Genomic DNA, 22819 nt, shown 5'->3' on the forward strand with positions numbered 1-22819 from the left:
GCAGATGCCAGGGAGTCACGGCAATCGCACGATGTGCGGCTCAACGGGTTCTCGAAGATCTCATTCTCCAATGAGGGATAGTCGACCTCTAGAAAAAGACGAGAGCAGTAGCTTACAGCGATCTGCGATACCACGCAAGCGGCACTTTACTGCAGAGAAAACCATGTACTTTTTCTTGTGAGACAACTTAAGGCCTCGCGATACTCAGCAGTGGTACCAGAAACAGCTGGAAAATGTAGGATGCGGCGGATGCGAGTCCTTTTTTTTTTATAGGATGCATGTACCGGCGATAGCAGCAAACCATGCGTTACACAGTCGGAACAGCGTTGGTCAGAGTGAAATGACTGCAGAACAAAAAAAAAGTAACCTCTAAAACTACTAGCAGCGTACACATTACGAGAAATGAAGCTGAAACAGCTCAAAAACGCTCTATGGCCTCACAGAGAAACCAATCACGGAGGCAGCCACACTGCAGTGCCGCTTCACGCCGTTAGATAGAGCCGGCTGTGTTTCTGAAGCGCGCCAACAAACAAGTACTACATGAGTGTTCGGTCCAGCGAACGTCAGAAGTTTGTGTATATTCATCCGTCTATGCTAGATTGTTCCTTCCTTCTTTTACCGCTAGAAATAGGAACGCGCGTGTTGCGTGCTGCTGCGATCTGCGTGCTTGTGTCGTACGTGTAATTTGGTTTGCGGACCGTCTCGTTTCTCCATGCAGCGCAAATGTCATCGGAGCAATCCCCGAACGTGAATATGTTAACTGATAACGCTTAGTCATAGCTATCGCTATTACGTGCTCGCAGCACGCTTGTGGCACCTGCTGCTTGACCGCTGTCCGTACCCCAGTCTGGCAGTAGACTAATCTGAACTCTCCTACGTCCTGTTCGCGAACACAGCACATTGAGCCTGCATTCAACATGCTCGCGAACAGCCTGCGATTACGCGTCTGTGTTTCTACTTCATATCGCCCCATGGCCAGCGTGCTCGCCCGTTACAACCACAAGGAAGCGGAGCCGCCTCCGGTCGACTCGGCGCCTGCAAGCTCTTCGAAGAAAAATGATAAGGACCCCGCCAAAGATCCGTTCGCCCGTTTTCCTGAAAACACTAACCCCAAGACTGGTGAAGTTGGCGGCCCTACTGGACCCGAGCCGACCCGTTACGGAGACTGGGAGCGGAAAGGAAGAGTGACGGACTTCTAGCTAAGCCCTTCACTTTGGGCAGCTTGCAAGGAATGCGAAGACGTTCGGCAATAAAGTGCAATGCAAACCTGTGGTACAAACTTGCAGCCCCTCCATAAAGAAAAAAAGAAAGGCCATTCGGTCGACAGCAGTGTTTTATTTACAACCAGAATGACAGGAGAGCCACCTTTTACCAAAACAATACAGCGAAAGAAAAAAAAAAAAAGATCCCAGCTGGCATTGAGCTACTGCAGAAGCCGCCAAGCTCACGGCAAGAGCCACACCCACAGGAATGAAAAATGGGCCCAGCTATGTACACGGTCACGGTAACATGCGGCACAAAGAGCATATTAGGGGTTCCTTTGCAGCGTCGGGCCACTGGAGCTCTGGATTAGCACAAAGGTTGCCTGCCGCACTCCCATTGGGGGGGAAAAAAAACCTAGCTGGTCCGGGCTTAGGAGAGGCGCGAGGGGGCAAGAACTCTGGGTGGGGAGGAATTGCCCATCCAGGGGCCACCTGACCTTGTTGCGAGCTTTCGGTTAATGCAGCACAATGCTGCCTCCAGAAATGAAACCACAAAAATGAAGGGTAGCATGGCTTTGGTTTCACTAATTGCCAGCGCAGGCAAGATACAAGACTAGCAGTCATGTACTTGTGCCCGAGCAGTGTGCACATGGAACTAATTAGTGACATGGGTGGTGACGATGCGTAGTCAATTTTTTTCTCGTAATTCTTTCATTTCCAGAGACAGCACTGAGATGCATAAGTGAAAGCTTGCAGCCCCTCGTGACTCCCCCAAGCCTGCTCCAAAGACAGGCATATGACCAGAGGCACTCGGTGGGGGCTGGCAGCACACCAAGGAGGACGGTCAGCCAGCCCATTTGTTCCCCCATCTTCCTCCAGGGTGCGGGGGTCGTCGGGGCATGGCTGAATCACTTGACGAAGGCGGCAAAGACGCCCCACAGGACCTCATTCGCGTTGGGTTTGGCTGCTTCGGCCTCCATGTCGAGCTCAAGCAGCTCGCGCACCCGGCGCATGGCCAGCTCGTAGTCGTCATCCGAGAGAGGTGCAAAGGCATTCTCCAGCACATCCGAGGCATGCGCCAGCACCAGCAGTGCCAAGAGCCGCCGGTCCATGCGCTGTGGGTCGTTGACCCAGCGGCTCAGCACTGCCTCCTGCACTCGACGCACCAGCTTTCCCTTGGATGTCTGGTCCACCAGTGGGTGTGTGGTCATGTCAAAGAGCAGGAAATTCTGCTTTTCTGTGGTCAGCACCCCCTTCTCTACCAGGTTCTTAGCCAGGCGCTCACGGACATTGCGCAGCTGGTAGCGCAGCTTCAAGGGGTTCCATGTCTCACCTGCACACCAGCAGATAAAATATAGGAGGGGGACACTCAAGCTTTGACAGGGCCACCATCTTCGACAAAGCCAGCAGTACAGGCTCCATCAAGATTGCCTAGACCATGCGCGAAATTTGCTCGTAACTGCTCATGCACTAAAGGCATGCAAACTGGGCCTGAAAAAAAAAAAAACACAAAACCTCGTTGATAGGTTTTCTAATAAATGTGGTGAAAACATATCCGGTACAACATGTGATCTATAGAGACTGCCCAATTTTTTAAACTGTACCTCTTGAATGAGGTACACTTTTGGAGTGACAGTTTCACTTCATAGATGCGTCGATCAGCATTTCTTATCGCAAGGTCTCAGCAGCTCCTTTTCTAGTGCTCGCAGAATTCAGTTTGCATTTGCATTGCCCTCAGCACGAAAGAAACTTCTCATGATCTGCCAATGACAATGAAGAAAAATGTTTTTGGATGCTTGGCCTCCTCGCATTAATGCGCTGCGGGGAAGCCACCTCCAGAGCCAGCCCGCTCATATGCAAGCACACCGCACTAGTTCTCAGATGCTTCAGCCCCTAGCCTTTCGGCACTGCAAAGCAACAGCTGCATTTCACCTATTCATGTCAGGACCCTGCTGGAATGGCCCGCTTGTATGTTAGCGCATTTCTTTTCGGATGCTTCTCCCCTTTGCACCAATGCACTGCAGAGACGCAACCTCGGCGAGTGACTGCCACTGCCGTCCAGCTTTGCATGTCACGTGCCCCCAGGTTTGGCCACTTGTATGTTTGCACAGGTGCGTTTGGTCCCTAAACATATTATATGCAATCTTGTATACATTACAGAACAGAAGTGACATTACGATTACAATTACTTCGTCTGAAATGTAACTGATTACAGCAGTCAATTGCAGTGCCAGGAAAGTAACTGAGCAATTACAGAAAAGCAGTCGATTACTACTGCATAATTTTCCTTGCAACTTTTATTGCCATAACACAAATTTACTCGGACTACAATAGACTGCTGCGGCTTGCTTGCTATCTAGTCACAAGGTAATTTTCAAGAGTTGTTTTTTGAAGTTGTCGCTAATTTCCCAACATTTCCTCGTCAAGAGGTCAGCAACTACACTGCACACACTCACTGTACGCACTGCAGGCATGGACAGTATTATAACACGCATTAAAACCTTGTGCGCCAGCTCAGTTGCGCATTGCTTCAATGCTAGTGTCCAAGTCCTATACGAAGTGCCGCGCTTCGTTGCTTCTCCATGTTTTGTGTGCCAGCCCCCGAGTTGCAAGTAGTGGAAGATAAGCTGCGGCGCCATCTGAAAAGGACGGTGGGTCCCTGTAGAGTGGTCATGTGATATTTCCTGGACGAGAAGTGCCGTGGAAGATGATGGTGACCCGGTTGTAATCCAGAGATGGTGGCGCACGATGCGTCTCCAGATGTCCGTTGATGCTCTGTCATAAAGGAAACATCCTTATGTTCGCCGTCAGGTTGATGTTCTGAATATTGTACTATTGGTTTCAACTTGTTTTTGGTGAAACAACCTATATACCTGTATAGTCTCCCATATGTCAGCCCCCAACTCTCGCTCCTCGCTGGCCCCCCCAAAAAAGTCGACTCCGTATATAAGGCACATATCCCCCCTCCCACCCCACATTACTTAGTGTGTATTGGTCGTTACTCGCATTATGACCTTTTAGTTTTTTTTAGGACGTGTTCACAAAATCTCCGCGCAATTTGCACTTTTTTTGAAGCTTTAACTTTAAAAAATAAAGTGCCCAAATTACACATGTAAATATGGTAGTTGTGCATGTAAACCTGCCTGCTGTGCACTGCCAATCTTTTTAATTGCACCAATGACTGTGGATCTGTTAAACACTAAGCCCTTGTTAACTGAAGAGAAAAATCTCAAGGCAAGCAAAGGACTGAAATTTTCAGTGTACCGAATGTGAACAGCAAAAATTTTCTTTAATTTGCAACACTAACTCTGCTATGCAAACAGAATCCTTAATTTTAATAAACATAAAGTCGTGTAACAGCGCAAGACACACAGCCGACAACTAAGGCTGTGCGAGCCTTGAGTCCACAATTGCGTTGACAAAATTGCAGCAGTATCAACCGTTGCCACCTCCATCAAGGCTCGGACACTGCTGCTGCCAAACTGCAAGGATCAGGGTTGTGCGAGTTGTCACACCTTCCCACATGCCCCTCTCTCCTTGCCCCCAATCTGCCCAGACAACATTAGAGTGGGAAGTGAACTCAGCCCTTGCCTCATGTCATATTTCCAAGCTTTGTAGTCAACAGTAGAAGTGGTGTGGAAAGGACAGCCCATTATGCTAGCATGACATGTGGATCGTGCAAACCAGTGGCTAATGGCCCTTCTGTTCATGTTTTCACACGCCAGATTTCAGGACATTCAAATTACATAACAAAATCTTTTTGAAATAAAAGTGCTAACAAAAAACAGTTACCTGCTGGAGTTTCCTGTGCAATACGAAAAACTTCTAGCCTAACCAATATTTTAAAATATGCGAGTTCAATGAAATGAGGGTTCACCATACTTGCAACTTGGTCTTTTGTTTTAGAACTAGTGACCAATGGGCACAGTATGACCACCACCTTGTTACTCAGTGGTGGACTTTTTCTGGTAGAGGCTGTCACTAAATTTAAGCTGAGGACATCGACCACAACTGACCTAAACTTGCACCGCCGCACCCACACCCAAGACTAGTGCGGGACACTGATGATTTAAATCTACAGTGGACATTGCCACGAGCATATGAGTCAAGTTTTTAACAGCTCTGCATGCGTCCTAAACTTCAAACTAAACTTTAAAACTTTAACGTGAAGTAAAAAACAAGTGAGGCATGCAAAAAGAAAGCAACTAATGCATACATGCATGCAACACATACAGCCACCCCAATGCCCTCCTCTGCTCCTCACAGTGCAACCTGCAAGCAAGAAAACCGCTGTTCATTCATGGCGCCTGCATTCTTAAATGCATGCAGCCACCTTTACTTGCCAGGTTGTAAATCCTAAACAGTGGTGCTCATGGCAGGTTCTCATAATGCTGCATTCCATTATTCAGTGCCCCACTGACAATGTGACTACGAGGTGAATGTCACGAGGTGCTCCACTTTAATGAGTTGCCACCAGGCTGGTAATGCAGCTGCACCCAGGATGCAGTGGTGTCAGTAAAACACTGCTGCTCACATCTGGGAAAGGGCTGAAATGGTAATTTCAGCAAGTCTATCTCCTGGAGGCTAGCTAGAGAGGTCAGGATGCTCAGAACAGAGTAAAGGGGCTGCCTGCCAAAAGCAGCTGCTTCTGTGACTATTTTTTTATACACTGCACATTGTCGCCGTCATGCTGCATCCAGGAGCTTGCGACCTGCATAGCTGAGCAATCATGAAAATTTCCTTGGTCAGTTCAAGCAAGCCAACTTACTATGAAGCACCGCTGGTTTAAAAGCAGAGAAAGAGTGGAGCAGTCTCATATGAGAATTTTCTATGAGCTCTCCACACCATAAATCTAACAGAGTAACCATTAATGTAAGAGCCTATTATAATGAGCTCATTAGCAAAAAAAAAAGGTTATGTTTCCAATGGGTACCTATAAACTGAAAAAGGTGAGCCAAAGTATAATATTAGCCTGCAGGTATACAAATGATGCTGAGAATGGCTGCTACATGTAACTCATGAACATGAACTAGAAGTCAATAATTTATCACACAATTTGCAGACACCCACTCTCAGCAGTGTCAGATGCAAGCCATAAATAAAATTTTACAGCACAACTGCTTGTCAGAACTAAATGTGCCGGAGCAGTCCAAAAATGAATCGCTACGAATTAGTGAAGTGAGCTGCGCCCTAAAAATGTAAGGGAAGAACAACACATATAGAGAGCTTTACATTTGTTATTCCCTCCTTATCCCCTTCAGGCGCTGGGTCCACATATGTGGACGAGACCGAAACCTCCTCATATTTTCGTACACAAGGCGAATTTCCACTTTGAATACCGCGCTATTGCCATTTTGACCCTTCTTGTCAAGTTTGTGGCCCCATCTCTCGCAGCTACACCGAAATACGTTTGTAAAAATTAAGAAAATATGTGCATCACGTTGTTTTTTGGCGGGACAAGTAAACAGTTTTTTTTTTTTCATTCTATCCTCACAAATGATCGTGAATGATACAATTTAGGGCACGAAACGTGTCGATAGGGTAATGTAGAAACGGGACACCAATTTTCATCGTCATAGACGAAGAAAAAGTGCTGCGGTGGACGTTCAGAGTGGCACGTCCACACATGTGGACATGGTGCCTTAATGCCGAAAATATCAAAATGGCGTTTTCTCTCCACAATGCGCCGTTTTTTTTTTTTGTGGATGTACGGTACGAAATGGGCTTACTGCTTACGGGCGTTGAAAACTATGCTTGTACAAAGAGAACATTGGACAACTCCACAGCTGAAGCGTATTTCATGAAAATAGCCGATGGAGGAGCACTCCAAAGAAGTGCGGCCGACCGAGCAATGAATACCTGCAGATGGTCGCAAAGAACCACCACTTAGCTGAGCCGCTGCCGACAAACACAGCGCGCTATGACCAAGGCTTAAAGTCAGGGAGGTCTAGGAGGGTCTTAGGCCCCCTACAAATATTCAAAAGGGGATCAGAGACCACCTGTGCTAGATTGTAGAACACATGAATTCGAAGGAAGCAACCAATTTCAGTCGCGGTCAGATCATTTTCTCTCTATCGTTCTGAAAATTTCGCAGCGGTTTTTAGCAAGAATCATTACATTTTGTATAAAGCCCAAGACGGAGAAAAATACAAATTGGCAGCACTACACAAGGGGGGATGAAAATGGGTAAGCCGTGCCCTCAAGCCATGGTCAGTTCAGAACTGGCCGTTCAGCTCCAAGGCTACAAAACAACAATCAGCACATTGGTAGAGCGAGGGGACAGTTTGTTTCAGGTCTCGTGACAAATTAAGCAAACAATGACCTTGAAAAATGATGTCTCATTTTTGCAAAAACCATGTGTAAAACAGGCCGCAAGATGCTCTCTCTCTCTCCCTTTCCACCTGTGCTCAGATCACCGAGACCCCTTCGATGCAGCCAGGCTTGAAGCATTACTTATGATGGAAGCAACCATTGGCCCCAACTTCTGAACCCGTTAATTACACAACGGTGCCGACGTGAAGGCTCCACATCTAAAAGCCATGTTCAGTGCTCAAAATACCGAATTTTCCTCTGCCTGTAGTCACAGAATGACTGCTTTTGTGTGTTTTTATAAGTCATGAACTACGAATAATTGCCTGAAGCATACGTTCCCACAGCTAAACATTTATTCATGTCTAACGATCATTAGAAAAGGCAAGCAAATGTATAGTGTTTACGTTCATGTATCAGTTTTAAGGTGCTATGTCCACAAATGTGGACGCGAATAAAATATGCTTAAATATGAATATTTTTACGTAATTTTTAGCACATCATTTCTGCTTAGTCTACTGATCGTCATTTATGCAAAAAAAAGATTTTTCCTTTCAGCAGATTTAATTGGCGCCTGAAGGGGTTATATCTATGCTGGACTAATTGTCACTGAAATGGCTTCACAACTTGCTCTAGCCTCCACAGTTATGACCACAAATACGAAAAAATTGAATTCACGTGACAAGGCAGCTCTGCCCGAGATGCCTTAACACAGCACACAGCTACTGCACCCAGTGTACACTTCCAGACTGCTGAATTCCTTCAAGTGCGGCAAACCTCAGTGCAATGAAAGGGCGACCCTTTAAGGCACGAAGGCTACAAGTGACCTCGAGTTACAGCCAGACCTTGAAATGCATACCCCATTCCTTCAGGCCTCTTTCCGGCATAATGTGCAGCACCCTCGACTCAGGAAGACTGTGGTCATGTCTGAAACAACTCTTCCAAGTACATATATCACAACACCAAGTGTGCGCCTAATGCCTGAAGAAGCGGAACAAGGCATGGCAAAAAGAATATGTGGATCAACACAAATGAACTGCCTTTACAAACAAACAGCTCCTCTCATTGAGAAATGTGCAATTATATGAGTCCCCACTGAACTGTGACACATTCAAATCCGCACTGCGCCTGTGTGGACGCATGCCAGCGAAAGCAAGTTGATGTACACGAATATCCATGGCTGCAGCGAGGCACCATGTAAGATGCAGCAGCATAAGAAAGTGTTGCTCAAAGAGTTAACTGGGAACACAGCCTCAGAGGTGTGCATACATACCACTGAGGTAGTCAATCCAAGCTTGCAGGGTTTCTGGGGGCCTGGTTTCTTTCAGGTGGCGCAGTGCCTCATCCAGAAGGACATCGCCTGTGGGTGTATCAGAGCGCAGCAGCACCTTGCGCAGCAGCAGCGATTTGCGCCGCACGCCACACCGCTCCAACTCAATGCGACCTCGCAGTGCAAGCTCCACCAGGATGCAGCCTCGCAGGCCAGATGAGATGCAGTCGTTCCAAAAAGATGTGTAGCCCTGCAGGTGAAGACAGACACCCCATAGCTCATGGTATTGTCACTGTATAAGAGCTCCCCAACACACACGAAACAGCAAAGCAACATAGTCCCTCAAGGCACACACACTCTAATACTTTGTGACAGGCCGAATAATTCGGCAAGTACACATTGCTGGGCTCTAGTTTAACAGTTTTGTTGAAGAATAGTGTTGTCATTATTTCAGGCAACCTTTGCATTATCACTAAACCACCTTCAGGAACCCCATGCCCTAACTTCAAAACAAAGTTATCCTGATGAGTTTAGTAATTACCATCATCATTTAAGCATTTCACAATATTGTTCTGTGGCTCTTATTTGTTGTATTACTAATAGTGTTGCTTTACACATCACCTGCCTCTGGCGTTCAAAAATTATGCGTGCTGCTAATTATTCATACTTCTGTCACATGTTCTGTCACTTGTTCTTGAGGTGCTGTTGCAAGAACCTGCCTTGCAAACAAAGTGGAGACCCTGCAAAGCTTGCCCCAAAGCAGCTTTTTGTTCCTTATCCCTGTATTTTGTGTCTTGAAATTCAAACAAAACTAAGATTGTATTAAAGAAGCCCCTGATCTGAATGTGTTTTAGACGAAGTGAAGTGATGAGAAGCCAATGGTAGCATAGGTCGTTACTCCACACTCACCTATCAAGTCTTTAATAGTCAAAGAAATGGAAAAACAGAAAAAAAAAGAAAACATTTTTAATAAGACACAGTTCAGTCCCTGTTCCTACCACTTGTCTCCCAACGTTTCTGATCCGATGGGTTCCTGGTTCGAGTTTCTCTGGTATGTAATGCAAGCTGACCAGTAAGAAGTAGGAAGTTAAAGACGATGTCCCACAACCTATCTCAGGTGAGAAATGAATGTGCAAGAATATTTTTTCTTTTCTTTGTGAGCCTGGACAATAGTCACAGCCTTCAGTTGGAGCTTTTAAAATGGCTATTAAGACAGTTTCTTTTTCTACCATCATTCATAAAATGCCACAAGCTGTCCTCATCATATTTCAAATGTTCTGCACTACAACATAGCAAAGTAACTACCATGAGGAAACATACCACTAACAATGACAGTAAATATGGGAGTAGTACAAAAGAAATAACTCAAAAATAGTAGCCACAGAGTTCACAATGGTCTTCAGCTTCCTGAGCTACCAAAAACTGCAGTTTGATTTACAAAATATAGCTAAAGTAAAACCAAAGAAAGAATTCTATTGGTTTTCAAATGCCCTCAAGAACAGCAACAGCACTACAGAGAGGTGCAGGTTACCGGATATTTTGCCTCTGTTGCTGGGGGAACCATAAAGATAGAGGTACCATAAGCTCAAAAGATTTTTGATTCCAAAAGTAACAGTCAAATGTCAGATGACTCCACACAATGTGGGGTTTCAAACTCAAAGCATCTTTCAGCAGAAAGGGCAACTTTGTCCTTTGCTGTCGCAGAGCTGTTCCTGCCTCTGACAAGTGATGGCTACGCTGTCTGCTCAATGTGCCAGTCAGTCCAGTCCTTTGACATAAAATTTAATTGATTATTACTTTCACGGCTAGGAGAACATGCTTACTTCATGCTCAGCATTGATTAATCCCAAAGTTGGTAAGCTGTTAAAGGAGTATAGACACCTAACTTTTGGGTGCGTGTTTTCTTGTTTGTAATGATGCATAAGGCATCATTACATATGGATTACCACATGGTATTCTCCTACGACTGCTAAATAATTTATTATCGAATTTCTTTCTCGTGCTGTTTCAGTTTCGGTTTCAACAGCGGAACAATGGCTGTGACGTCAAAGAGTGGTTTTGTATCATGTGAGGCCTGGAAAAACTGCAATATAATCACTGCTTCCACATTCGTTGTCATTCTGGCTTTTGAGGAAGGCTGCCTTCAGCACTGTAGTGAATTAAAATGATGAAGCAGGGACTATATCGAAGTTTCTCTATGCCTCACGTGGCATAAAAGCACTTTTGACGTCACGACCATCGTTAGGCTGTTAAAACCTAAACCAAAACAGCATGACAGAAAAAATACAATTTTAGATAATTTAGCGGTTGTAGGTGAATACCACGTGGTGATTCACACGTAGTACATGCAAGAAAACATGCCACCAAGATTAGATGTCTATACTCCTTTAAGATCTTCAATCTCCATGGCCTTCTGTCTTGTATACAATTACTTTTTTTGTGTACCTTCACCTCTAATGAATGCTTAGTGGCACTTAACATTTATTTTGTGGACGCTAATAATAAAGGTTTGGCTTATGGGGTTTAACATTCCAAAGCGACTCCGGCTATAAGGGACGCCGTGGTGAAAGGCTCCGGATAATTTCGATCACCTGAGGTTTCTCACCGTGCACTTACGTGACACAGTGTATTCTAGAAGCCTCTTATACAGTTCGGTGTCAGTGCACATTAAAGAACCTCAGGTGGTCGAAATTATCCGCAGCCTTACATTACGGCGTCCTTTATAGCTCGAGTCACTTTAGAAAGTTAAACCCCATAAACCAAACCTTTATATTAGCATCCGCAAAATAAATTAAAAGCGCCACTAGGCGTTCATTAAAGACGGATGTACACAAGAGAAGTAACTGTATTCAAGACAGCAGGCCATGGTCATTTAAGATCTTAAAAGCTCGCCAACTTTGGGATTAGTAAATGCTGAGTGTGAAAGGCCACAATAATTGTTGCTCTGTGAACGAACTCCGCAGCACTATTCCTCATTGCTTAGCGTAGTATGTGAACATATAAACACCGCCTCAAGTACTCCAGCACAAAACCAGTGTCTGCGACTGTCACGAACACCCGCGTCGCTTTCGACACGCTGCCGGCCTCCCCGACACCTGCAATTGCCTCGGCAGCGCACAAGACAAGAGGGCGCCGTTATGCGCAACAGACACTTTTGGGGCCCGTGCAGCTGTTCTGCCGAGAGGCCCGCGTACTGGTTGGCAGAAGAAAACAGGTGGACAAACGGCATGCCCATTTTTCTTTCCTGAGAAATGTGACGGACGTCTATAAGGGCCGCTACATGGTCTCCTTTCTGTAACACGTACAACTAGTGCGGTTAAGTCACGCGAGTTAACAGTCACGCAACAAGAGCGACATTTTTAAAATATGAGCAAGAGTAGCGGTGAATATGGGACGCACTCTTTCGGAAATCAAGAACAACGGCCTACCACATTCCTTTCGATAGCACGGCGTCTCCGAGCGCTCAGCTGCGCTGAGCGGTGGCGGAGCGCTAGGGTACGAGCATAAAAGGTCGGCAAAGCCCCCGCAATCGCTACGCAATCATCCCGGCGGCCCTGACATGAGGGTGGCTAAAGAGCGCGCTGTGCGAGTTCCGTCGTGAAAGCTGTACAGGCAAACCAGCCACCGGAAGGAGACTTCGACGGTGCATACTTCTCGCCTAGCCGCTTCAAAGCGCGGTGCGCTCCGAAGCGCCGGAGTACTTGCCTCTTTCTCTTTGAGTCCCAATAGAAGCACTTCTTCCATTAGAGTCAGACGAGTCTCCTTTGAATCGACATCGTCCTCGCTCTCTGGTCGGTTTACAGGCTCGTCCACGTCTTTGCTCCGACCGTCCGGGTTCGAACAAGCGTTCTTTCTTTGAACAAGCCCTTCTTTGCGAAGCATTGTCCCTGCTCGATGCGGATTTTTCAGGCAGTGGGCATGCACAGTCCTTCCCTTATAAACAAGGTTTCACTTGCCAACGCGTACTGCACAAACACATAGCACACACTCCGTTCACGTATACAAGAAAAACCTAGCAGCAGCAATGGCGGACAATGACGTCAAGATGCACTGCTTGCCACCGCCTAGTAAGAGGTGTCGTATCATCGAAGAAAAAGAAAATAAACTGTTTTAACTCTCCAAACATAAAAATATTTATTGAATACTTCTAACCAACATTTGTTTTGTATAAAACAAAATAAATACGCACTCTTACAAAGTAGCTTAATAAGAAATCATTGTTTTTTCGCTGTAGGCTACCCGACAGCCGCCGAAACCGAAAGCGGCGAAAATGATCAGCGTGACTTTTGGCTGTAGCTGCTGTAGTACCGTGTACTGCGTGCCCTGCGGATTGTAGTCCGACGATTTTGATCTTCGTCTCCTTTATTTGCTAGTTGTGGCAAGGTTTGTGTGCCCGATCAAAGGATCCCATGACCGTGCCAACAGCCTCGGCACCTGTTGAAGTGCTGCAGCGTCAATTAACTGTTTGCAGGAACGAAATCTCCAATTTGCGGTAAGCCGGCGTGTCCGTTTTTTAGGCCACCAGGCGGGTTTATTTTCTCTCAGTGTGCCGACTTGTAAGGACATATTTGTCTTTGTGCTTCGTTACAGTGCAAAACTTCGAGCAGTGAGCGCGCATTTCAACAAACAGTGTAGCGAACTCCTACATGCTCTGGAAAGCCAACGTGGAACCATCAGAGGCGGCACGAAAGTAGCAAAGCCACGGGACGATGGTATGGGTTTCACGCCTATTTCGACTAGTTCGCTGTGTCATCCCATGCTGCGAGCGTAAGAAACTTTTTCGCGTGAAAAATAATATTGTTCAACGACGCCGAGGGCCAGAAACTACGTTTTTGCGTGTAAAAATAATTGCACATCTCTGTCGGCGGCGAAAAGGCGATCATGCTAAAATTTGCTGAGGGCTCTCTCTTCTCCTTCAGCATTACAATATGTTCGGCATGATCCGTTTCTTTAATGATAGCAGTAAGCTACTTTCCAGTGCAAACGCTGCTGGAAGGCCTGTAAAATATGAGTCAGAGGCAGCCTAGACTGTCGCGCCTTTTCCCACTGTTGAAACGTTTGCCTTGATTGCAGAATCGGCAAACAGGAGGAGTTTTGAGTTCCAGCCTATAGGATATATTCAGACTGCATTCCGTTTCAAGAATGGAACCCCACGTCAGGGCTGCATTTGTCCCAACAGCCAGGCTGTTTTGACATTGGACAAGCAGGTGTTCACTTGCCCTGAACATAGCCTGGAGGGCCTAGACAAGTTTTCCCATGTCTGGTAAGCACTTTAATTGGATATACATTATGCAGCAAGTCGGTGGCGCACAGCATTGGAGTAAAAAATAACAAAAGGCTCTGTTAGTTTCTTACCTCACTGGCATTATATAGCTTCGTGGTAGGTCGAAGGAAAGCTGATCAGTAAAGCGAGTGCGTGTTATCTAGATTGAAATTACTGTTGCTTTTTGGTGATTTTAAATGAAAGGGTGTATTTCAGCTGCTGGGTTTGGAGCCTTGGTCAGGGAACTGTACTACAGCGGTCCCTTAGCAACTGTGAAATCGTGACATTTTTTTTTTTGCTTAGACGGTTAAACAAAACCATGTAAGCAGATGTAGTCGTCCTATGTACGTCATGGCAGAATGGTCATGTAATCACAACACTGTTTTTTTTCTGGTAAACCACCTGAAAACTGCAATTTTTTGAACTGGGGTAACTATGGGAAATTTTCAATTCACTGCATTTACCTCTAAATATATTGAACTCTGGGGACCAAAAGTTTGCTTGAATTATGCGGAGCTAGTATTGGGATTGAGCATTTTTATTATGCTCAGTGTTAATGGGGCCAATCTTAAAAAAACCAGACATTCAAATTGTTTCCACTGTGTTGTGAATAGCATTAAAAAAACAGTCAGAATTGGAGCTTCCCTAGAGTTCACGTGTTACTACTGCAGGCATCTAACGATGATGAAAAAAAAAAAATCTCCAGCATGTCTTTTTTTTGTTGCAAGCATACACGAAGTGCTTGTATTCAGACCATTATAATTTTTCTTGAGAAACAGCTTCTCTAAGCCTGCAAAGCTGTCACATCAGTAATGGTTGGCATGACCATCTTGAATTCGTGTAAAACTTTCAGGCATGCATGAAGGCTTCATGCACTCAACAAAAATAGGATATCTGGCCGTACAACTTCTTTTCTTTCAGTAATACTTCATGAGCTACTCGGTTCACAGTTCAAACTGTAAAGAAAAAATGCATACAGGAGGCACACATACAACATGGACACATGCTGAACTCTGTTATGATCACATTAACATTGCCTTAATCAACAAGACCATATCTCACCATTACCACTTATTTCAATCCCATTGAAAGCAGGGCCAGCACATGCTGTTATAGCTCATGAAAAGTGACATTGTTACTCGTGCACTTGTCCAAACATCTGAATGAAGTATCATGAAAGGTGGGATCTTTGCGTTCATTTTATTGCTTTCTGCAAAAAATAATTTCATAAGTGATTGTAGCTTGACTTAGCATCCGTTATAATGGCGCGTAAGCAATATTTTTTACATATGCCATCTCAAAGATTGTTTTAAAACTTTGGTTTTGACACTCACATGTAAACTCTGTAAGCTGTTGTTCATTCCAGTTCACAGAAATTGATTTCTTGTTCAGCTTTGGAGCAGGAAAGATAGCAGTTCACAGTGATATAAAGCAGTTTACATTCATGGGACTACACAGAAAAGAGTGAAGGATAAAAATGAACTATGCTTACCTTGACACAGTACAACAAATGACAAAGTGCACCAACCATGCTAAACTGTTCAGAGAAATGTGAAGTGCTCAGTGTTTCATCACTCAGTTCGGACTATGGCAACATCCTGAAGAGGAGTATGCAACCTAATATGCCAGTGTGAAACCTATTTTAGTGTGAAGTGCGCTCGTGTATTACATATCTGGGTGGCAAGTATACAACGGACGATTTTTAAGCATGTACCATATATACACGATGCTGTGTCTAGTTGCAACTTTATTCACATATACAAGAGTAGGTACCCAAGTTGCAGAACTTCTTCAGGATCTCCCATGCTAAATTTCAGTAGTGTGCAGTTAAAAAGAAAATACAAGCAGTGCAGTAATCAGTCATGCATGTTAATATTACAGTTATTAGATATTTAAATTCACCTACTATGCAAAAAAAAACAGTAAAGAAACTACCTAGCCACATTCCCTAGCACTGCATGGCTGGTGCCATGGAAGGTACTCCGTGCAAGAATTCAAGGAATGTTCATTGTATATTTTTGGGCAGTATTGCAGTATTAAAGTGCTGCCCCAGTACCCCTGCCCCAAGCTATTCATTGTAAATATTGTCACAGGGTGACAGTCATGTAAATAAGCAGAAGAGATCTTCCAATGCAAAGTGTTTATTGGGCAAACTTGTGCCCTCAAGAGAAACTTGGCGATGGCAGGTGCACTTAGGAGCCACCACTGGTTAAAGCTCTGCTGAATGCATTCCTTATTTTCGTGTTCCAATATTCCAGGATGATGTCACTGGGATTCCCATTGGCTTACATGTGTGATCAAAAGGGATTGTGTACCTACTCAGCACAATATTTTTTGAGAAATGCAGTGTGTTTCTGAACCTTGCCAAAGCCTCTGGCACCAGCCAGTTTGAGTGACGGCTATATTTCACAGAGGTATTGTAGAAACTTTTAACACTGCAGTCAATACCATGCTGGATAGCAGCTTGCAAACACATACGCCTCTCTTTATTCATGGTTTTGTGTGATGCGATTGTCAAATATAGCTAATGCAAATATAAATAGTATGGTATGTATGGTAGCTGCAGTTCCTCATAGCTAACCGAGGCCGCCTGGGATTCTTGAACCTGCGCCGGCATCACAAAGACACCAGCAGGACTCAAACATAAAACAGCATTTTTCTTTTTCAATTTCACTATTACGTTCTCAGTCCCATGCCAGTTTATGCCTCACTCAGGTTAGGTGTCCATAGCTTTCAGGAGGGCAGAGAAGGACCAGTGATGCAACATATTGTTTAAGAGAGCACCTGACTGCCACAATTGGTCTTCTCTCAGCTGCCCCTTTGAATAGCCAGTAAAAGATCAGTGGCTTGATCATACTTCATGGCGAGTTATTTAAATAGAGAAGAGATAGTACTTCGTCCCTGTAGCTAGTTCTAAGTCTTCCCAGTGTAGTGAACATGCCATTCAGTTGGCCAATGTAATTGTGAAGTCCTCTTCCAGTGCTGGATGATAAGCAGACAGTCTTTTTTTTTGCTGAAAAATGATCTAGACTTTCACTAGTAGTAGTCCCCATTGTATATAATTCTTCATTCCCAATTTGCAAAGTTATTCAAGACAGCTATGTAGAAAATTGGTGTGGCTCAACATGTGTGACCCAATTGTGCAAACAGCTTTTTCTTCTATAAAGGAAAGGACAGTTTCGTAATCCTTTTACAGCTTCCCTTCGCAATAGACCTCAAGAAGAGCATATTGCAGCTGCCATTGTGAGTGCTTGGTTGATTGTTGCATGTGTATGACAGGAAGTACAGGCTTTTGCTTAATGGTGCAACAAAGAAAGGTGTGTCAGCAGTGGCGTAGCCAGAAATATTTTTCAGGGGGTGTTATATGCCACCAGTAAAAAAAAAATAAAATGTGAGAGCCTGCAGTTAAACAATATCTTGCCTGAGCTGAAGGTTCTGCTGACCTTGTTGGAGACGCTTGTGCCACCTCTGTTGGTGTCGCCGTTGCAGCACAGGAACCATTTTTGTCAATAAACTGACACTCTTATTTTCGTTTTTATTTTAATATGGCGATGCAGTGTGTAAATAGCATGGGTAAAAAAAAGGGCGAAAGGAGGAGATGCAGCTCTCAAAAAATTTGGGGGTGGGTGTTCAGACACCGAAACATCCCTCCTGGCTATGCCCCTGTGTGTCAGTTTGGGTGTTGACAATCACCGTAAAACCTCATTAATTCGATTGTCCGGATAATTCATACTGCCGGTCAGGCACCATCCAATGTCCGTGTGTCTGTGGCATTGGACACTTGTTATTAGGACACAGTTGGGCTCATATCGGTTTATTCGGATGGACCCCGACGGGAGCCGTCGAGGCACGACTGGCATCGTTTTTTTTTTCTCCAGAAGGCATCTCGCCATTCCGGCACCAACGCTTCCATCCCCGTCGTTCCTCCTCTTCGTGCGCCTTAACGTGTGGTTTCCAGCTGCTGCGATGAGCATCCTCACACGCGACGATGCCGCCCGTTACGAGGCTCCAGTGCCATCGCGTCGCACTGTGCGAGGCCACCGAGGAATTTACATTTTAAAGCAGTTCTGCATTGTCATTGTCTCAATAAAGCATTGGCACAAATGCGAAAAATCATCGTTGCCGTGAATTCTAGAGGCCCGTGCACATTAAAAGAATCCCAGGTGGTCGAAACTTTCCGGAGCACTCCACTACGGCGTCCCTCACAGCGCACGTCGCTTCGAGACATTCCAGTGAACCAAACCGTCTTTGCCGCGCAGTTTTAATTCTCAGTAGTATACCACCATCGCCCAGATTTTCACCGAATAAATTTACTGTAATGCGAGTGGTTTCTGGCAGGTTTTTGAGGGTCATTCGTTAATTCACATTTGTTGAGGCCCGAATTAACAAGGTTGTACCGTGCACGCGCGCACACACACGCGCCAAACTATGAGGTTTCAAGCCAGGAACACCTTGTTTCATTCTGCCTCTGGCTGTGCCGCACTTGTTCGTGCTCTTGTACAGGGGTTGCTGTGCCCGACTTCATCCAGTCCCATGTTGCATTCCATGCGTAGGCTGCTGTCAGTATTTGACCGCAATGCCAGAAAGGAAGGCTCGTCGGGGGCCTTCGCGTACCGGAGCAAGGTGCAGCCACCGCGCCTTGGGGGCCAGACCTGGGGAGTCTTGGCCAGCCGCTCCCCACATCGACCCTGTCCCGTGGGGTTGACCCTTGCACGGCTGGAATCTGTCCAAGGTAGAGCCTCGAACATGCTACACACCCTATCACTTCCCTCCTCTATAACTTTGCAATGGCCGAAGCAGTGCCAACTGATGGTCTTTTACTGATCACGTGCATCTTCATTGTCAACTAAAGCATGTCAGTTAGTTTTACTGACATTTTAGTTAGCAGTAAGAGTGCCATTAGCCTAAAATGGCAGTGTTCTGTGAGGCGGCCTCTGGCTAAACCTCTGGTGCCTGCAGCGAGCCAAGTTCTAGAACCGGTAATAGTTGATACTATAGGTTATTCTAGGGAGGGGGAGGACTGATCCCTACGTATGTTGGCCTTTTTTTGTGGCATCACTCTTGGGGACCAGGGGGGGGAGAACCACCCATGTTACTCTATGACCGCCCCACGACAAGGTTCAAGGAGGAAAATCGGCGAAGGCGGGCGCAGCGACGACGGCGAGTGCATGTCATCGGCTCAATGATGAACACAGTGCGCCAAGCAAGGCGAAATGTGTGTAATGCAACAAATTTAAGAGCATAAAAAAAAATCAGCCAGACTACGCCCACTGCAGGACAAAGGCCTCTCTCTCCAATTAACCGTATCCTGTGCCAGCCGCGGCCACCTTATCCCCGTGAATAGCATACCCATGAATTTCGCAATCGCATTCGCCCCCTGCTTCACTTGCCTTCTCATGTAGTCCAGCCCATTAATTACCCTTGACGACCATCGGTTATCTTGCCTTCGCATTACATGCCCTGCCCAAGCCCATTTTTTGATTTCAACTAAAAATTATAAGCCACAGAAGCCAGCTGCAGCAAAGCAAAATTGGCGAAACTTTGAGGCAGTGGGATACAGAAAAGGGGAGAAGTGCAATCTGCTTACGCAGATAGTCTGCTTCAGAACATCCCAACAGTGTCAATTTTTTGTATTATCCACTGGCACCATCAGCTCTAGATATAGATCACTGTTAGCTAGCGCACTACGAAAATTTGAATACTACCAGAAAGAAATCATACAAACGTGATCAGATCTTGGGCTCTGTACAGAGGTTACTTGTGCAATTACTTTTTTTTTAGTTGCTTTCTTAATGTGTCACGTGTCCAACATCCGAATATGCTTGTTGAGCAGTTGCCGCAAATAAATGTTTAACCTTCTTCCAAGGTTCCAACACAGCAGTCCTTTTAGCATTTTGCATCACGTGAATCATCAAGCACATTCTCTGCTACAATGGGTGTGGTTATGCTTGTTCCCACTATAACTAAGGCACTACATGCTATGCCCTGCAATGCAAGTCATCCCTGCCATCAATATGCACCAGCAAGTTGCAGTTTGCACAAGTCATTTCCAAGTTGTGCATTACCAGCCTGCCAATCTGTTCAGCTAACATGGCACTGGTGCAATGCCAGCTTAAGCCCAAGATACCCCAATTAAAAGAGATTAATCCACATGTGAGCAGAAGGCACCTGATGGAATTACTGAAGTCAGGAGACTGCCCAGATTTTGTTACTCTAGTGCTTGCAAGAGGAATGCATAGCTTTGGGCCATGTGCAGCCAAACAAGGTAAGCATACAATACCGCAATAAGGCGTGATGACCAGTACGGAGATGCCATCAAGTGCCATGCTATTTTATTGGTGCCACAATGACAACAAGCAGTTAAAGTAAATTCATGAAGTTTAAATAATGGCGGCTTGCATTATAGATAAGTGCCAAGGGCCTAGACAGATTCAAGTTGGCCACTCTGAGCAAGACACTGGAAGCTTTGCCAGCAGTATACAATTCAGAAATTGTACAAGCACACAGAATGTTGCTGCTTACTCTGCAGTAGCACTAGCATAAAAGAGGCTAGACTGTAGCCACCCATTGTACTGCTAGATCACTCTGTTGCCCAAACTTCAGTGAAAAATTCACACTATAGGCAGCAACCAGCCTTCGATATGTGTCCATTTATCTGCATGTTACAAACCCACTTTATTGTCGGTCCACAAACACCAAAATGATCTGCCCAGGAACTTCTCTAGTGTGCGCTCGCATTTTTCCAAGAGGCAGGCCTGTCCTCAAACGACTCCGATTTCCACTTGTGACTAACGAAAAACATTTACGCCCGAAGATTAGACTTTTTATACATAACCGGACTTCATGCCTTTTTGTAACGTATTATAACGTTCGTTTATGACATCACGTTTTATGCTGTGTGGAAAATTTAGCGTCCCAAATAAATAAATCTCGAGATTTTTCACCAACTGGGGTTCATCCGGCACGTGCGGCCTCCCATCTTTACTGTGCAGGTTCTTCACTGCACCTTTCTGGAATAGACCTCGTGGATGGGACACCCATCTTGGACGTCAAGCCCTACTTGCCTCAATACGACAGCCCCCAGCAGGAAGAGCCTGTAGGCAATGAACCGGAAGTTCAGTGGGCGCCCTGGGTCGGTGAATCCAGCGATCTGGCCGTGGACTTTACCCCAAAGGCCCGTGCCGAGCTTTCGCATTTCCACGGGCGCGACAGCCACCCTGCCTCTGAACCGCCCTGCTCTTGGTGTTTGAAGCACTTTGAAAATGCCAGTGCTGCTGCTAGAGCGCTCGAGTGCCTTCTGAAGGCTGACCCACGTTCTGTCCATCGCAAGGACAACTGCTCGGACAGGCTGTACTACTGTGTCCTCGACAACATTCACGTCACAGCATGGTTCGATGAGGGACGTGCCGAGGTGCTCAAACTGAAACCCCTGGGGCAGGAAGAGACTGTCCCACTGGGTCAGGCTAAGTGCCAGGACTGAAGAAAGGCTGTTGAACTTAGCTAACCTTATGTCAGCAAGGAAGATACCAAAATCCATCACTGTGCACACAAAGCTTGCCATTTAAAGGCAGGATGTATCTTCCATATTGTTTTCAAAGAACTCTACTATGCAACAGCAAATAACAATGCAGGCTTAAATATTACTTTTGCAGTCAAAGTTCACTTGCTTTAAGACGTGTTAAGCCCAATTCTATGCTAGCTAAACATTCTGGAACTTCAATTTCCCGAAGTACAACAAGAACGAACTATTCTAGTATCACATCAACTAATTATACAGACTACTGTCCTCTCGGTGGCATTATGCAGAGAGAGGGAACAACAAAAAATGCAAGATTTAGTACATTTGTGCATTTAAGTATCCTCCCCGTCTGGCAATAGTAGTAGCAAAACGTGGCTGGCCTAGCATGCAGAAAACCTTTCAGAGGGCACAGATGGGGTAAAACTGCCACAGGAATGCCCTGAAAGTTTACTGCAGGTGGTGTGGAGAATTTCTGATACCATTCTTAGAAACATAACGCTTCTCTGCACACACTATCAGTGCTTGCCCCATTACTGTTTTGCTAAGAGTACCCAATGTTTCAGGCACTTCTTTCTAGCTAAACAACGTAAGGCATTTACAAAGAGCTGTTGCATTCTTGAGGGAATGCATTGTATGCTACAGTGAAAACTCCAAATATATGATAGTCAATTGATGAATCTTGGCGAACAGGTAAGTCATAAAGCGGGCAACCATATTTACTCGTGTAATTTGCGCACCCCCAACTTTTAACCCGGATTTCTTTAAAAAAAAAAAATTTTTTTCGCGTCCTGCTGCGCAAACACCAGCATGCATGTGGGTATGCGCAGGGAGGCTTGGGGAAGATCGGCGCGGCAATCGAGTGGTGTCAGAAAAGATCTGAAATTCGTTTGTAAATTGGTTCTGGTAAGGAACAGTCAACTGCGCGCCATTTACACGGCTCGCTTGTGCCGGCAACTGCCGAACCGTGCGTCGCACCAGAACTTGAAACTACCGAACCGTTGCTGTTTGCCGCCGCTCAGCTGGGCCGCACAAGAAGGGGACGCCGTTTTATCGCCTTGCATCTCCATTTATCTCTACCCTCTGGCTCTGGAATTGCATAGTTCCGCATTTATTGCTTTGAGCTGTGCACACGACGTCATGCAATCGCACAGGGGGAACTACATAACGTGGGTCTGGCGGGTGCTAGGAAGGATTGGGGGGTGGGTATGCATCTACTTTTCTTTTGGTCAGCGAGGGGTGCGAGTTGCGGGTCGACT

The 22819-nt window shown here is 45.6% G+C and overlaps 3 protein-coding genes across 6 annotated transcripts in view; 1 reads left to right on the plus strand and 2 right to left on the minus strand.

Moving 5' to 3' along the window:
- LOC144125084 (uncharacterized) overlaps positions 1 to 22819 on the minus strand; it is a 139195-nt gene that overhangs the window by 41766 nt on the left and 74610 nt on the right. The window lies entirely within an intron of this gene.
- sau (Golgi phosphoprotein 3 homolog sauron) lies at positions 1316 to 12827 on the minus strand. The gene is made up of 3 exons (XM_077658174.1): positions 12487 to 12827; positions 8785 to 9031; positions 1316 to 2535 (listed from the first exon to the last, which is right to left on the minus strand). The coding sequence occupies exons 1-3, from the start codon at positions 12661 to 12663 to the stop codon at positions 2111 to 2113; spliced, it is 849 nt and encodes a 282-aa protein (XP_077514300.1). The 5' UTR covers positions 12664 to 12827; the 3' UTR covers positions 1316 to 2110.
- On the plus strand, positions 13062 to 21685 carry LOC144125067 (tRNA (adenine(37)-N6)-methyltransferase-like). The gene is made up of 5 exons (XM_077658133.1): positions 13062 to 13273; positions 13372 to 13493; positions 13855 to 14044; positions 18598 to 18776; positions 21037 to 21685. Exons 1-5 carry the CDS (start codon positions 13191 to 13193, stop codon positions 21522 to 21524), a joined length of 1062 nt encoding a protein of 353 aa, XP_077514259.1. The 5' UTR covers positions 13062 to 13190; the 3' UTR covers positions 21525 to 21685.

This window comes from Amblyomma americanum, chromosome 3 (genome assembly GCF_052857255.1).
Source record: "Amblyomma americanum isolate KBUSLIRL-KWMA chromosome 3, ASM5285725v1, whole genome shotgun sequence".
NCBI classification, from domain to species: domain Eukaryota; kingdom Metazoa; phylum Arthropoda; class Arachnida; order Ixodida; family Ixodidae; genus Amblyomma; species Amblyomma americanum.